The sequence below is a fragment of the Hemicordylus capensis genome, chromosome 4 (assembly GCF_027244095.1).
Source record: "Hemicordylus capensis ecotype Gifberg chromosome 4, rHemCap1.1.pri, whole genome shotgun sequence".
Lineage (NCBI taxonomy): Eukaryota > Metazoa > Chordata > Lepidosauria > Squamata > Cordylidae > Hemicordylus > Hemicordylus capensis.
In genome coordinates, this window is record NC_069660.1 from 184953219 (window position 1) to 184971482 (window position 18264).

General features: G+C 40.1%; 1 protein-coding gene across 6 annotated transcripts in view; it reads right to left on the bottom strand.

Moving 5' to 3' along the window:
* The window catches only part of CTNND2 (catenin delta 2), a 924887-nt gene that overhangs the window by 341761 nt on the left and 564862 nt on the right, over nucleotides 1-18264 (bottom strand). For all 6 annotated transcript variants that reach the window (XM_053242882.1, XM_053242877.1, XM_053242879.1 and 3 more), the window contains one exon: nucleotides 6323-6575. In XM_053242882.1, the coding sequence (XP_053098857.1) occupies nucleotides 6323-6575 (253 nt within the window). The remainder of the gene's footprint in view (nucleotides 1-6322; nucleotides 6576-18264) is intronic.

Here is an 18264-nt window from a genome sequence, read left to right on the forward strand (position 1 = left end):
ACCAACATATCCATGGTTCCTAGAGGGCCGGAAGTGACCACAGAGGTCATTTCTGGCCACCATTTTGTCTTGAGGAGAGAGGAAGATACACGAGGAGCCATTTTGTGGCTCATTTCCTGGGGGGGGGGCTCCGTCCACTATTTTCCATGGTTTTTAGGAGCCATTTTGTCCTTTGGAGGGCATGCCTGGGCACATGGGGGACCCACAGAGCACACCACAATAAGTTTGGGGCAGTTGGGGGGCTTTTTCAGATTCTTCCCTCCACCCTGGAACTTAACCCTAATTTTCTTGAGAGGAGAGCTGGTCCTTTGGTAGCAAGCATGACTTGTCGCCTTAGCTAAGCAGGGTCTGCCCTGGTTGCAGATGCATGGGAGACTAGAAGTATGAGCACTGTAAGATATTCCCCTCAGGGGATGGAGCATCTCTGGGAAGAGCAGAAGGTTCGAAGTTCCCTCCCTGGCATCTCAAAGATAGGGCTGAGAGATTCCTGCCTACAACCTTAGAGAAGCTGCTGCCAGTCTGTGAAGACAATACTGAGCTAGATAGGCCAATAGTCTGACTTAGTATATGGCAGCTTCCTATGTTCCTAACCCCCCTTTCCCCAGAGCCCTAATGCCTTGTTACTCGCAGTAGTAGGCAAGCAATGGAACCCCTGCAAGTAATGAGGTTCTCCTGAATCCAAGCAGCTTTATATATGTATATATGTTTTTCACTCATGGAAGCAAAGCTCCCAGACCAAACCACAAAAGGCAGAAACAAACCATTTTACAGGTAGGTTCCAGACCTCACCCAGGCTCAAAGAAAAAATGAAATTCTCAGGGGGAGAAATGATTAATTTGCCGGAAAATGAGGGAAAACTCTCCCATTGGAATAGCATGATGAATGATACCTTCCAACAAACTCTGGCAGTTTTCTTGGGTAATTTTCAAGGAAGAAAGTCTGGAGTTTCACTGATTTATGAAGCAACAAACAAGCTATATTTTCTTCAATTCACTGCATTTAAACTGTGTTGGATTTGCACAAAAATTGCTGAAGAAATAAAAAATGAGAACGCTTAAGTGCTGGAAATATAAATACATTTTCCTAAACACAGCTCTGCTGCACATCAACTAGCAACAAGTGAAGGGAGAGTGCATGGGTATTTTGTGGTGCTGGAGGAAAGTTCACAAACTGCACCTCATTTTACTAGTAACTAGACAGTCATACAGACAAAAATTTTATTACAGTCTATTGACCAGTAAGATACAAGGCACCTTCCACATGAAGCTAATAAACCAAAATAAATACTTGTATTTTAGAAAAGAAACTTTTTTAAACTCATAAAAACATAGATAAGGATAAAAACAAGGCTCAAGGTAAAACACAATCCAAAAACTCTCAACACAGAGATAAAAAACATAGACATGAGAATATAAAGCATGGCTCGGAGTCTACACAATTTCCATGAATGCAAATAGCAACAGAAATATATTCTGCTATCCTTTTGGATATTAACCAATCATGATAAAATAAAAGCAAAAATATATAACACCCTTCAGATATGCCAGGAAATTTGGCAATAACAGGGGAAATAAAGTTACCATGTATATCATTAAAATAAGGGAGGACATGGGATACTGATTCAACAGCAAGGGCAGAGTTCATAGGGGACTTTACAGTAGGGGTGTGCAATTTGGATTTTCGGTGATTCGGTTCGGAACCCGAACTGAATCACCCCTGTTCTGTTTTGTGCCCGAATATGGGCCACCCAAATCACCCTTGATTCGGTTCGGATTCGGATTTAATCCGAATCCGAATCTGAATTGATTCGGGGGGGAAAAGGCCCAGGGGCAAAATTTTGGGGTGGGGTGGTAGTGCCCAATGGGTGGAAGCTACCACCCCAATTTCAGGGGGATTGGGCAAAGGGTTGATTTTTGGGGAATTTTTGAAGTTTTAGTGACTTTGGGGCAGTTCGGGGGCATAGCATGGGATCTGGGCAAAAAGAGTGGGGTGGGGTGGTAGTGCCTAATGGGTGCAGGCTACCACCCCAACTTCAGGGGGATTGGGCAAAGGGCTGATTTTTGGGGAATTTCTGAAGTTTTCATGTCTTTGGGGCAGATTGGGGCAGAAATTGGGGCCTGGGGCAGAATAGTGGGGTGGGATGGTAGTGCCTAATGGGTGGAGGCTACCACCCCAATTTAAGGGGGATTGGACAAAGGGCTGATTTTTTGGGAATTTTTGAAGTTTTTGTGTCTTTGGGGCAGTTGGGGGGCAGAAAGTGTATCTGCCCCAAAAGGGTGGGGTGGGGTGGTAGTGCCTAATGGGTGGAGGCTACCACCTCAATTTCAGGGGGATTGGGCAGAGGGCTGATTTTTTGGGAATTTTTGAACTGCCCCAAAGTCACTAAAACTTCAAAAATTCCCCAAAAATCAGCCCTTTGCCCAATCCCCCTGAAATTGGGGTGGTAGCTTCCACCCATTGGGCACTACCACCCCACCCCAAAATTTTGCCCCTGGGCCCTTTCTCCCCCGAATCGATTCGGATTAAATCCAAATCCGAACCGAATCAAGGGTGATTTGGGTGGCCCATATTTGGGCACAAAACAGAACAGGGGTGATTCAGTTCGGGTCCTGAACCGGGAATTAGATTTTTGGGGAATCTAATGGGTGGAGGCTATCACCCGTTCCCAATTTCAGAGTGATTGGGTAGAGGGCTGGATTTTGGTGAATTTCTGAGGTTTTTCTTCATAAGGTGCAGTGTGCTAGATTGATATGGCATGGCATGGATGCTATCAGCCTGTGGCACTGATGAGGTATTATGGAAGACCAGGATGCTTCATTAGCGGCCTTCAGCAATTCTGCATTGTTTGGTCTCATGTCTCTCATCCTTCTCTTGGCAATGCCCCATAGATTCTCTATGGGGTCAGGTCAGGCGAGTTTGCTGGCCAATCAAGCACAGTACACTGTATACTTTTCAGAGGTCCGATATTGTTCTATTCTTCAATCCTTGTCTTCTTGGTTCCATGTAATATTCTAATTTTCTGAGATTGTGTATTTGGGGTTTTTATGAGCTGTACGCCAAGATCATCACAATTATAACAAATTAAGGCTTGACTTATATCGCTTTGCATGTAATGCATCTGTCTCATATATCAGTTTCACCTTTCAATTTGCATTACTGAAATTAATGGACTTTTGCACGATATTCTAATTTTCCGAGTTTCACCTGTACATGTTCAATTTGAACATGTATTTATGAATTGCATCATTAAATTATTTTCCAGTGACGATGACCGAGAATGGTTATTGTTAATCTTACAGCTTCCTATCCTGTGTGGCGATCATGCTGCTTATAGGCTATGAGGCAATGCCCCTCCTAATAATGTTACTTACAATGTAAGTAAGTAATGCTCATTTAAGTCTGCCCAAACTGCTGTTGGCAACAAATTATATCCTTTACTATTAAATTCATTCCCGCCCCCTTACTTACAATGTAAGTAAGTAATGCTCATTTAAGTCTGCCCAAACTCCTGTTGGCAACAAATTATATCCTTTACTATTAAATTCATTCCCGCCCCCGCCCTACAAAGTAAAACCTGAACCTTAAACTCTTTTTGCCTATTCTTGCATTAAAAACGAAATAATAATTTTCTTGATGCTAAGTTACATAAACAATGAAGGAGGATGTCTAATGCAGTGTTTCCTCTAACAGGGATTCTGAGATGTTGTTGACTACATCTCCCATAATCCCCAAGCAAAAGCCACTGCAGCTGGGGATTTTGAGAGTTGTAGTCAACAAAATCTGGGAATCTCTGTTAGAGGGAACACTGGTCTAATGCTTACTAATATGTGTCCAACAACAATTTAAACATAAAACTCTATAAATACTGCAACAATATAAATGAACACGTTTCCATTAATTCCAGAAATCTGCTTTGAAAGCAATGGGGTTGAATTGAGAGACATCCAGCAAAGAAATAAGTTGTTATCATACAAAAATTTGTTTGCGTAAAAACAGCCTCAATATGGAAAAGGTACCATGTTCCTATAACAGCGACATCTTACAAAGGAGTAGCCACACTTCATGAGATGCATATCAGAGGAATTCTTAATATCCTTTTGACGTGGTAGCTTTTGAATTGCACACACAACATCAAATCAAAATATCCTGCTAAAGTAGTCAATGTGGGGATTTTGCTACATTAAATGGTCATCCAAATAAAAGATGCAGGCTTCAATATCAAACATTTAGGCAAAGTTTTGATAAAAAGAAAATCAAGGATCATTCAAACAGTTTTACTGAGATGTCCTAACAGATATATGGCTTAAAAATATATCGGTGTACTCTACTTATATTCTGTATCTGCTGGAACAAGTATTTCTATACATTTCATAAAACATTTATATATCCTTTTACTTCATTCTGAAATGATGTTTGGGGTGGTATATACAGTCATGGAGCCAGCTGAATGGCGGCCTGGATCTGGCCCCACTTGGTGGCCCCCTGCAGTTACAGCCTGTGCACGTGATGCCACGTGCATGAAGGCATGGCTCAGGCTCCATAGGAGCCCCGAGCGAACTCTCTGCTTGTTATTTCAGGCAGCACTTGCTGCCTGACAGCATGTATTTCCCTTTGTCTTAGTGTCACACGCAAAGGGGGTGTGACCCAGGCTCCCAAGAGCCTGAGTGAGCTCTCTGCTTGTCATTTCAGGCAGCACTGGCTTGCTGATAGGACACATTTCCCTTTCTCTCCCTCTCTGGAGGGAGAGAAAGGAAAATACATCCTGTTAGGCAGCAAGCACTGCCTGAAATAACAAGCAGAGAGTTCACTCGGGGCTCTCGGGAGCCTGGGTGTGGGAAGGGGAGTTCACTCTGGTCTCCGATGGAGCCAGAGCCACACACACCTGTGGGATTCGGGAGTCTTTTTCATTGGCGGCCAGGGTTCTTTGAAACCATTCACACAATGGTGGCTCTGCCTCCTGGGTATATAAATTTGTCAAATAAACAAATAAATAAATGATTATTTGCTGAAATTATTTTAAACATAACATATATGCTGAAAACTATCAAAGGAACGAAGGTATATGAAATTAAAGAAAAAATAAATACCACCAAGCTGCATTAAGAAAAACAACACTATAAAGAAAACAAGGAAACACAGTACAGAAACACTGACCTCAAAAACTTAAAATGATGGTAGTTTTAAACAGTGATTTCTTCTGATTTTAAGTGCACACCACCACATGTGATACAACAAAGAAAGTGTGCTGCAAAAACCTCTTCTACTTCATGGCTGTCTTGATTGTCTGTAAGTGGGATTCAAACATTCCCTTGCTCTGGAAAGCAACTTTGGGTGAGGTCCTGCCTCCTGTATCTAATATAGAATTTTCTTATGGTACAGCTAAGCTAAAATTGCCAGGAAAATTGTATTGCATGCAACTATGACTTTTCAATAAAATTCAGTCAAGAACTCTGTGATCTACAACCGTTAATACTGAATGGATATTAATGTGAAGATTATATTTCATCCTTGCTAACTTAGGAAAGAGACAAACCAAAGCACTTCTAATCTCCTGTGTTTCATGGGAATTATCAAGAGCCTAAGACAAAAAACAGCCTCTAGGTCAAAGGCGAAATTCTACCACAAGCCACAAAACCAACTTTTTTTCAGTTTCCAAGTACAAATATAAATTTCTAGCCTACAAAGTATGTTATATATGTTAAAATAATTTGAGTGCTTAGGTTGTATAGCAAACACACTTTTTCATCCTTAATGTTGGACTTTTGAGGGCTTATCTTGCTGAAATAACATGCAAAGTCACACCATCTGCCAATGCTAGGCTTGTATAAACCAGTCACATATTTGCATTTTTTCCAGTAATTTCAGTTCACCCCCACCCTGGCAACAAACCTGGAACCATTCTCATGCTTAATCCCAGCTTTCTTTCCTGGCTGAACTGTAGCATTCTACAAATCTGTTAATCTTTACAGGCCATTAAATAAAAATGTTACGTTCTTTGCAGATAAGAAATTCACCAGAACAACCAAAGATGTATAGACTTCCTTAACTAGTATATCAATACATGCAAACTGTTCACACAAGAATTTCCACAGAAGATACAGCAGACCACCACAATAATATGCATTTATGTTACTTTCTCATTTTTGCTGCTGTTCCAGTAGGCAAGTGACTGGACAAATTGCTAACAAAAGAGCAGGCAAATCAAACAAGTAACTGATCAACTGGTTTCTTAAACAACATACTTGTAAAAATACAAGGTGCGCTACAAGTGTAAACTTCTTCACCAATTTGTAACCGTAGAGAAAAGGAAGGTTTCACCCACCTGGGATCTTTCTGAATGCTATCAATGGAAGGTGACCTAGCCAACGTTCCCTCAGGTGGGATGGCTGGTCCAGATTTGCTGTATGGTGATTCAACAGAAGGACAATACTGCAGCTGTCGGTAGGGGTCTGCGTAATTGGAGGCTGGGCCTGCTGCATAGCTGGCCCTCTGGAAGGTCGCTGTTGCGTTCTGTGTGCCGTGTTGACTGCCTGTGCGCTGTAAGGGTACGGAGTCGACACCAGGGGAAGATGGGGCTACGACAGGAAAGTAGGGACAAAGTAAAAAATTGAGGACCTGTTCACAGAAATGGTTAACCAGGTCTAGGCAGAGGAAAAAAATACACACATATAAACAGGGGTTTGAAAAGAATGAGACAAAAAAAGAACATTGTCATACCTGGAATCTTAAATGAAACACACTTCAAGTTATTATTTTCAAATATCCTATTGTGTCTGACGAATGTTCTCCTAAATGCTTATACTATATTCAAAAATACTAACCACAGAGAAGCAAACATACTAAAAAAATCCCAACGCAAATTTTGAGAGAGTGCACATAGAGCATGCCCCTGCTCACCACCAACTCCCAATTATGATGATTTTTTTAAAGCGGAACTGCTACTTAGTCACTGCAGCGCTGCTTCAGCAATGCTGCAACAGGCAACATATTTTAAAAGGCATGCATGTGCATGCACATACACATAGATGCCCATCATCTTTCTGTAGTATCTAAGATTAACAAGAATAATGATGTCTGTTACTTACTTACTTACATAGGAACATAGGAAGCTGCCATAGACTGAGTCAGACCATTGGTCTATCTAGCGCATTATTGTCTACACAGACTGGCAGTGGCTCCTCCAAGGTTCGGGCAGGAATCTCTCTCAGCCCTATCTTGGAGAAGCCAGCTGTCCTCTCCTTATCATGCCATTAAGGCTCTCTGAGTGGCCCAAACATAAGAAAAAGGAAAGACAAGCAGAACATCATTCCCCCATATGACTGACCAAATTTCTTGAAGATCCTCCCCCCCCCCCATTTTTCCCTTCTCTGTATATTATCAATTAATGTTTCAGGGTCAAACATCTTTGGTGAAAGATCCATGGTTTGGAAATGCAGGTCTCTGAAAAGTATCTAAAAAGTGATGATGGGAGGATATGGGTTGGAGAGAAGTTGGGGTGAAGAAGCAATATTTAAAGACGTGGAGAAGGAGTATACTTCCACATACTCCCCTTTCCAGCCAGGGTTAAGAACATAAGAACAGACCTGCTGGAGCAGGTCCAAGGCCCATCCAGTCCAGCATCTTGTTCCACACAGCTGAATTTTCTCCACAGCTGAGTGAAAAACAGCTGTGGGGGAAGAGGAGAAAGAATACTGGGGAAATTAGAAGATGAGAAAAGGTTAAGAACCCTTCCTGCAAATCATGCTGTTTTCCCACTGCTTTTTACATTGAAAAAAATGAATCTTCTCATTGTACTCAGCAGTGACCCAGGTCCAAATGACGTTCAAGTTTTGTCCTTAATGAACAATCATTCCAAATTATGCAACCAAGGGAAACCAACAGGATTCCTTCCTTTAAAGTCACAGGGAGAGTCCTTTATGGCTTCATGACCTTGAAAGTGGTTCCAATTATGAAGCGACTTCAATTTACAAAAAAGATGTGATATTTAATATCTAAACAAGACAGGTGAATTAAGACAGTCCTGTCATATTACTCTCAGTGTCAATGGACTATTGGGGGTTCAGTTCCTCATTGTTCAATTGTTCTCTTAATATGAAATTATTTTATAGTCGTGTCTGTCATTTGTCTTCAAAATGTATATTGGAGAAATGCATAAGATCTTAGTTCATTCATCCATTCACCCACAAGAGCTGGAATTATTCAGTTGTTGTAAGCTGACAAGAGTTCTCACCAAACGTGGAAATAACTTAATGTTACTTATTTTATTTTAGTTCAGTGTAATTTAAGTCTGTGCTTCCTAACTGTCTTCTGTGATCTTCAAAAATAACACATGTCATTAGAATATGCAACACATTGAAAGAAAGAATAAAATTTCATTCATTCCAGTTTGAGTTGCTATTTGTTTCCTTCATGCAATTTTTATTCTGATATATATGGAACAGCAAGTTGAACTACAGAATGCACTTGTTAATTATGGTGATGGTTATGATGGTGCAGTACTGAAAACCTGTTGGTTAGTAGACATTCAAAAAGAATGCAATGGTAGCATTATATTAGATCACATGTGTGAAAGCAGGTATTTAACCTTAATCTTATCATCATATACACTAATAGCAAACTTGGTCCTGTGCTTGTCACTAGGTCAGTAAAACAGGATTGCCCACAGACAAAACCGGCAATTCTGATAGTCAGAAATCTGCCCTGTTTTGCTGAAAAATATTAGCTTGTAAAAAGGAAAAAAAAATCCAACAAGGATGAATACGTTCTTTGCCGAACAGGTTAGGAACAGTTGAGTGTGGCGGAAAACAGTTGAAGAGAAAGGAGGACTATTTGAGCCTTTAACAGATTACAGTATCTTGGAGATAAGGTTGCTAGAAATATGTATCTGCCAACTCAGTAGGATACAACATTTTAAGGACTCTGATTCCACTGAATATAAAAAGAGTGAATTGTGTATGTGTGGGAGGTGGAATTTATTTGGACCGAAGAAAAAAAACTTTCTCCAATCCCAAGCAATTGCTCCTCCAAGTAGGGTTGGGATGAAAACCAGACCTCAGAGTATGATCTCTTGACCCTCATTTTTCCCTTCCGAACTCTTGCACACAATATAGGGAAAGGATGCCAGACACCTGCTCAGCAAGCTCAGCAATCAGTGCTTTAAAGCAATTGCATTGTAATACTGGACTGCTGATGGGTTAGGGGAGTAGAAAGCTACTCATCTTGTCTCATAGCTCAGCTGACTCATGATATCTAACAGGTGAAATCACCCAATTGTTTATCCTCCCCTTCAATTCCACAGAGACTTACCAGCACTGCCCATGCTCCAGAAGTGTTTTGTCATGGTCAGCAATGTGTTTCCTCTTTTAAAGAGTGCTTCCAGAGCATGGGGGACACTGGTAAGTCTTTTCTGCCCAATGCAACAGTGCACACGTAGGACTGAGGAGTTGCATGTGGGCTCCCACTGCACCCCCACAGAGCCTCCCAACATATGTGCTTCATTAGTTAAGATATCAGACAGTGACTCTGCAGCTGTTTCCTCCTCTTCACTGCCACATCTCAAGGTTTGAGAAGGAGAAAACTACCCTAAAGCTAATCCTGGCAATAATAGATGTATATTCCACCTTTGAAGACCATCACTGGGACAAGCAGCAGCTAACTACAATTTTTAAAAATCAACAATTTCCTTAAAAACAAACAGGTAAAGTAGGAGATAACAGACATGTTAAAAGTCAGCAAAATAAAACCAAAACCCAAGAGCAAATCATGCCCAACACACACTGAAATGAAACGCTCTTATTTGGCAACTAAACAGCAAAGTGACCAGAATTGCTAAGGATCACATGCCAATGAAATTCAACAAAGTGCAGAGCAAGAATGAACAAAGGCAGAGTGGGAGTTCTCCAGATAAGAAAGAACTGGAAGTTATGATTCACATGTTAGGGACCGGAAGGCAGCTACAAGCTAATGGCTGAAAATGAAGCAGCCCCAAGTTTACCACCCAAATTCAGGAAGGGCCATTCCATCACTGTTTCCTATTTTACACCCTTTGATTCCAATACTCTGTTCAGCCCTTTTCTAGATCAAAGAATGCATTTCTAGAGCTATTAAATACTAGGAGACCCCCTACCATGATGATGAGCAGGGGCTGAGGAAGAACCTATGTATTACAGGGACATTAGTGGATGCAATGGATTTCCATCTCTCCATGGCAGTCCTGTCAGTGGAATGTGTTAGCTTCCAGGTACACCAGAATGGTTTCCATAAAAGTGATGGGTAATCATAAAGACTCCCTGCCCCATTTAAATTTACCCATATAGAACAGTCAATGGGAGTTTCTGTATACAGTAGCAGATGAACCAATGTATACTTATTTTACAAAGTATACTGATTGCTACTTCATTTATGCTCGTGGGGAACAGTAGGATACTAACAGTAGGATATTACTGGGGATATCCAAGATAGAATAGACAGGATTCATTTTATAGTACGAACCTAAGTACAATCTTCAAGATGTTTATTTGACTCTGGTTAATAAATTGCATTCAGAAGCTTGTGAGAAAGGATACTTTCCCCCAACCTGCCAATCAGGTTTTCTAGCAGAAAATATAGTGTTCTGGTAGCAGCATTTACTGAAAAATATACTAACACCAGAAATCACTGAGCAACATTTAAAAGAGGAGGTGTTTCTAATCATAGGGTGGGGAAAGCATCTTCTCTGATGGAATTATCAGAATTGCTATGTGATTTCCACCATACAAAGAGAGCTAAAATTGTGTGTGGGGGGGGAGAGGGAATGTCTAATACACACGGCCAGACTGGGGGCACTGAGAGGGTGGTGGAATGCATGTGGGGAGGGCACCGGGTTTTGAGCAGAATGGGTAATTATGGGAGTATTCACTGCTACCGAGTGCAGCAGGATGCAGGGAGGAAGGAAGGGAAAGAAGCTTTACAATGAGACATTTTTTATCACCCTTTCTTGAAGCTCAAGGTATGAAGCCTGACCTGCAGTAGCATTTAGACAAAAGAAGCAGCCAGAGGAGTGGATACAATCTGGAAAAAGGTTTGTCTTCACAAACTGAAGCAACTAGAAATGTATCTATACTTAAAAAACAAATATGGTGATATCTGTAGGCTGGTAAAGTTAATCAAATGTATAATGCCATATCTTAAGCCACATTTTAATAAGAGGATAACAGAATTCATTGTGCTAAGACAAAAAGCTGCAGTTAACCTTAGTCATAGCTATACAATATTGATTGATTAATGGAATTGAAGAACAGCATCAAATTTCAAAAGGAGCAAATGATACTAGTATTTCATTTGCATACTCTATTTCTTCCATATCACTTTGACATGCACATCTTATTCATAATTATCATCAACATCTACCCATAAATGCTCCATCAACACCTGAATTACTTTTGATAATGTTTTATTCATTTGTTTAACAATTTCTTTCTGCCTGGGCTCCCAAGACAGCTTACAAAACCCTGTAAATCCACAGAATACAATAAAAACTAAAAATTAAATAAAAAATTGAAAATATCAATAAACAATTAGAACAAAAACAGTGAAAGCAAGGATAAAATAAAGTGTGTGTGTGGGGGGGATCAAACCAGTTTCATTTGTATATACTTTGAATTGAAATATTCCAATATTTTTCTTAAAGAACCTGATTTGCAGTGACCAAAAGCCAAATAATGACAACACAACTGAAGCTATTTCAGTGTTAGCCATAATTTCCCCCCTTTTGATATGCGACTTCATCTTTGTCTTGAATGAGCTACTCCACGTTCTTCAACATTTTTAGCTGCAGACTTCTCTATGTACTGAAAGTTGCAACGTATTTCTGACACTGATTTACAGTTAGAAGTTGCCAAAATCCCAAAAGGTGTTTTCCTTGGAGATCAGCTTTTTAACACAAAACCCGCTGCATACTTAAACAATAGTTCATTTTCGAAGTTCAGGCGGGCGCTATCTTTAGCTCGATTAAATGTGCTCCCTACAGCGGTGCTCCAAGGGAGGTTTAGGGGGGTTCCTTACGCATCCCGACTTTGCCCTTGCGGGTCAGGCGATATTGAGACTACTGAACATGCTATTTTACATTGTGACCTCTACAAGAATGTTTGATCAACACTCATCTTGCCGTATCTTGTGATGTTTCCTGGTTATCCAGATAAGTCACTCTTTAAAATTTTATTGTCAAATTTTAATCATAAATACACCAACACAGTGGCTAAGTTTTGCTATATTTTATGCAAATTACGTTCTGTTGTGTGTGATAATGTTTCTGGTCAATGACCGAAATAAAGTATGTTCTGTTCTGTTCCGTTGCAACAAGCAGCAACTGGACACATGTGTTGTGTTCCAAAAGTTTGTTTTTAAGTTGGATGATCATAACTTGAATGCACATAGCTTCTCGGCTTTTTACCTAAGATCAAGTGTAGTGTAGTCCCCAAGAGTGACAACTTGTTTGAAAGTGCAGGTTGGCGTTGGGGACTTCCTTAATGTGTCCAAATGGAGCTTTGTAAATAAAATGGAGCTTTGTCTGAATGTACAAGTCTTTGTAAGTCGGATGTTTGTAACTCAAGGATTGCCTGTAAAGATATGATGGCTCCAAATTCAAATATTTTTCCCCTCTTATTTGACAAAAAAGTGTGTTTAAAAGGGTATCTGTAATGTCTGGCTGATTGCTTAGTAGTAGTAGTTGTTGTTATTGTTGCTGCTGTTATTATTATTATTATTATTATTTATTCAATTTCTCTACCGCCCTTCCAAAAATGGCTCAGGGTGGTTTACACAGAGAAATATTAAATAAATTAGATAAGATGGATCCCTGTCCCCAAAGGGCTCACAATCTAAAAAGAAACATAAGATAGACACCAGCAACAGTCACTGGAGGTACTGTGCTGGGGGTGGAGAGGGCCAGTTACTCTCCCCCTGCTAAATAAAGAGAATCACCACATTAAAAGGTGCCTCTTTGCCAAGTTAGAAGGGGTTAGATAAATTGAGGAAAATCCTTTTCATCAACTGAAAACTGAGGTGTTACAAATCAACCAGGCAGAAGATTTAAGAATTTCAATGTTTAAATACCAGAACTTATAGCAATAGCAATAGCACTTACATTTATATACCGCTCTATAGCCGAAGCTCTCTAAGCGGTTTACAGTGATTTAGCATATTGCCCCCCAACATTCTGGGTACTCATTTTACCGACCTCGGAAGGATGGAAGGCTGAGTCAACCTTGAGCCCCTGGTCAGGATCGAACTTGTAACCTTCTGGTTACAGGGCGGCAGTTTTACCACTGCGCCACCAGGGGCTCTTCTTGTAGATGACAGGCGCCACTGCCATCTACAAGAAGAAACTTGTAGATGACAGGCGCCACCTTAGAAGAGACATTGTTTCTCCTCCTCTCCTACACAGGACAGAATGCTTCTAAGACCAAATATGATGATGTGACATATGCAAATATCTCTTGAAACAAAGTACACTTTTACATAACATAAGTAATTTGATTAATAATCAAAGATTCTTCATTCTGATGACAGCTGTAGTTGAAACACATACCTTATTAACTCCAACCATTTTCTCTGACATACCAATTCAGAATATATTACATATCCTTACATTACAATTTATTTATTTAAAACATTTATACCCTGCCTCTCCAGTTACTACTGCTCAGGGAAGCTCACAAAATTAATAAAATAGATAAATACAAAACAACATTTTAACAAATGCACTGGCTGCTGATATGCACTGGCTGCCGATATGTTTTCCAATGAAATATAAAGTACTGGTTATTACCTTTAAAACCCTTAATAGCTTAGGTCCAGAGTACTTAAGAGAGTGCCTTCTCTGTCGTGAAACCTGTAGCCGATTAAGATAATCTGGAGAGGTCCGGTTATGGTTCCCGACAACTTGTTTGGTGGCAACTCGAGACCAGGCCTTCTCTGTGGCTGCCCCAGGGCTTTGGGGCATGCTCCCTGCTGAAATAAGAGCACCTCTTTCTCTTGTTTGTTTTTAGGAGGACCCAGCTAATTTCCCAGGCTTTTAATTGAAACCAAAGTTTTATATTTTAATGAGTCTGTATCCATTTCATCTTTTTATGAATTGTAAATGTGTTATATTTTATATTATGATTTAATTCTGTACATCGCCTAGAGATTTCTATATTAGGTGGTATATAAATTCAATTAAAAATAAAACTCTGTGTGTGTGTGTGTGTCTCAAAAGACCAAGCTAAAACCACCTTTAAAAATTATAATCACAGGGGGAATTAATTAGACAGAACCAAGCTATGTAGCAGGAGACTAGGATAAGATATTGAACACATCCCCAAAAGGTGTATGCCCCAGTCAACAACTAGTTTTGCTAGAGGATCACTTTGATAATAGAGTGGGCAGCAGAGGGCCAGTGCTCCAACCCACCCCCACAATCCGTTTACCATCACATTGCCACAATCATTCACATTCTTTGGTCTCTGGAGAGGAAGTTGGCAACACTTGGGGCAGAGTTGGTCGTAGGGCCCGCAGTTGCAGATACATACTGCTTGTTACTATATCATAACTGAGACGAAACATTCAAAACTGTTGAAAAGCAGAGTGATGTGAAATCAAGGGTATGAGATGTAGATACAATTCAAAGACCTATATTTTTAGAGAGGCTTTTAAACTTTTTATTCTTGTCTGCTCTACTGGGTTTTTAATGCATCAAGCTGGTTTTAACTGGGTCTAGTTTCAACTAAGTATTATACACTTGATATTGGGTTTTCTAAAAATTATTGTTGTTGTTGTGAGGTGCCCCAAGCAGTATTGTTCTGGAGAGGTGGGATATAAATACTTTAAACAAACAAACAAACAAACAAACATAAATATATTTAAATTTTTTATACACACACACACATACACTCTCAGAATACCACAAGCAGGGCCACAATATTATTGTGATCAGAAGGGATGCTCCTTGTGAATTTCCTGAGTGAGGCACAATTATTTCACTAGGAGATTTTCAAAGCTGATGGCTGCTCATGGTGCTTTCACTCATGATGTTTTTAATTAGATCTTTTCTATCATATTTCCAGGAAGTAAACTCAAGCATCTCCTTGATACCTGATCCTGCTGCGAGATATTTGAATATCTTATGGAGTTCTGATCTTAGCTTTAATGCAGAAGTTATTTTAGACCATCCGCTTCTACTTTCCATCATTTGATCTTGACTTTGCTCATGAACCAATATGACAAAGTTGAGTCTTGATGAGTAAATACTCCAAACTTTGGGAACCTGATATGCAGTTTGTCTGTAAGGTCCTTTGACTTACTTATGATGGCAGATTATTGTTTTGTTTCTTAGCTTCCTTGTTCAAATCTGCATGTAGTGTAAGCTTCAAGTTCCAAATCTGCAATCCTATGCAGTTTCTAAGAAATGATTTTATGTATGCATTTTTAAAGCTTAGAAGAATGATGGTCATGAGGCAGGACATAAAATTTAATAAAATTAATAGATCAAATATATAAATCTGCATTTCCAGCCACAACTCTATTTATTTGACCAACACTCAGATTCTACCTCTGCTTGTTTCCTACCCTTTGAGCTTATCCTGCCTTACAGGTTTGCTCCTTTAAAGACTTAAGCCCTACTCACCTGTATACGGTGGGGGCGGGGAGAAGCCTGTTCTGCTAAACTACAATTATTCTCAATACTGCTAATCATTTAAAGAATACAAGAATCAGAAAATTATGTTTTGTGATTTTGGTATTTGCTGGTTTATTTCCCCTCCAGATCTTACTCAGCCATAAGAATATTTCATTAGGAGCTGGAATTGAAGAAAGATGCACACAATTTTGATTGACTGACCAAAACCAATTAGCTTTGTATCAAGAAATGTTTGTTTTCATTAAGATGTCTCAATTCCTTTTTCTAGATAAGCCCAGATGCAACACCATCAGCGCCCTGTAAACATCAACTTTATAAAAAGGTTCTCTTCCTCATTTTCTCTTTTGGAGTGGCAAGGCATTTTCAGCTATGAGAAATTTAACATTTTATCCACTACTAGGATAAACAAATAGTAATTACCTTCAACAAATCCCTTATATTTAACTAGGATATCCACAGACACACAACATCCGGGGTCCTTTCAGTTACAATACGAATATGAATTTTCATTGCATTAATGAGAGTCGTTAATTAGAGATATGCAAATCAATTCAAACTTGAATCAAATAGAACTTGAAACAGGCCGTTTCGAGTGTTTCAAGCTCAAAACAATGCACCCTTAAAATAAAGGACCTGTTTTGAACTCAAAACAAAACAGCCCTGGTTTGATTCGAAACATTTTGAGTGCCCTTTTGAGGCCTGTTTTCCTGGGGACAGCTGGTCTCCCAATAGGTGTTGGCAGGTAGACCCGTCCTCAGAGGTGAGGTGACACGCTAAGTCCAGAGCCGAGAGCTAGTTTACTTGCTGACCGCAATTGGTAGACCAGTTCTCCCCAGAAAAACAAGCTGGTCTATCAGGTTGGCAGGTAAACTAGCCCTCCGCTTCAGACTTAGTGTGTCAGCCCACCTTGGAGGATTGGTCTACCTGCCAATCCCAATTAGCTGCTGTTTCAATGAACTGATTCAAAGATTTTGCAATTCATTTCAAACTCAAAATGAATGGCAAAATCCTTTTCATACACATCCCTATTGTTCAGCATTCTTGGTTCACAAAAGGTATTCCATGCTTAATTTATTTACTATGAAAGATGTAAGGATGGTATAGTGGTTAGAACCAGCCTGGTGTAGTGGTTAAAGTGCTGGACTAGGAACAGGGAGACCCGAGTCCAAATCCCCATTCAGCCATGATACTTGCTGGGTGACTCTGGGCCAGTCACTTCTCTCTCAGCCTAACCTACTTCACAGGGTTGTTGTGAGGAGAAACTTAAGTATGCAGTACACTGCTCTGGGCTCCTTGGAGGAAGAGCGGGATATAAAATGTAACAACAACAACAACAACTAATATTTAATAGTATTAAATAAATAATAATTAAGAATAATTAATTAATAATAATTAATCAATTAATGTACATGAGCTGTTTGTGCACTCCCTTGTGGGGCAAGGTACCTTCAAGATGCAGGTAAGGAGCTCCCCACCACTTTCCCCCCACTGGCGCTAATTTTAGGAACAGCCAAGTGGGGCTGCAGCGCTGCTTCCTGCAGCCTCGTATGGCGTCGGCATGCACATGCCTGGGGCATAATGCTGACCACTCAAAAGGCTGGTGAGCATGTGAAGGGCCTGCTTCTAGCCCGGAATAGAATGACCCCGTTCCAAGTCAGAATATTTTGAGTGTTCCAAACAGCACCAGGGGTGGCGGTGGGTACCTTTAACAATCATTACCTGGTTACCGTTCACACCTGCCAGGTCCTGAGAGCAGCAGCACCCTGCCCATCAACAAATGGCTGCCACGCGTGAGCAGAGGCCAGAAGAGAGCCATAGATGGGGCAGGTTTGACACAAGATGCCGGGCAGGGCACCGCTGCTTGCAGGGACCGGCAGGTCTGACCAGTAAACAGGTAAAGATTTTTAAAGGTACCTCCAGCAGCCCCTTGCTGCTGCTCCTTCTCAGAATATTCAGAACTCAAGCTTGTTCCATCAGAAAAACCAGAATGTTCTGGGAATTTGTATTCCATTCCAACCTCGGAACAAAACGTAAATCCCCTTCTGTACATAATCCTAGTGCATATTTATTAATTTATTTGCAATATTTCTATACCACCCAAAACTTGTGTCTACCCGGCATAAAGTGCAATACTGGTTCCACATACAAGCAGCAAATTATTCCATATACAAACCAAACAAGTATATAATTTATCATTTATGTTGTCTCCAGACTGAATTTTGGTCCTGTTTCAAAAATGTTTGTCAATTAGCTTAACAACTTATTTGCAATTTCCAATGTAGATACTTCAAAGGTTTGTTTACCCTTTACAGTCTACAGTTTACTGAGCCTTTGGCTAAACCATAAAGAAATGTTCCCTCAAATACATTATTTATGGTGTATTTACAATGAATGTGTAGGTAAATTTCTTGTTTACCTGAGTTTCTTGTTTAGAGTTCCTAATATGTAAGCAAAAACTGTATTTTGGACATACCAGTTGGGCAGTAGTTGGTTTATTATTAATTTATTATTATTATTATATTTATATCCCGCTCTTCCTCCAAGGAGCCAGAGCGGTGTACTACATACTTGAGTTTCTCCTCACAACAACCCTGTGAAGTAGGTTAGGC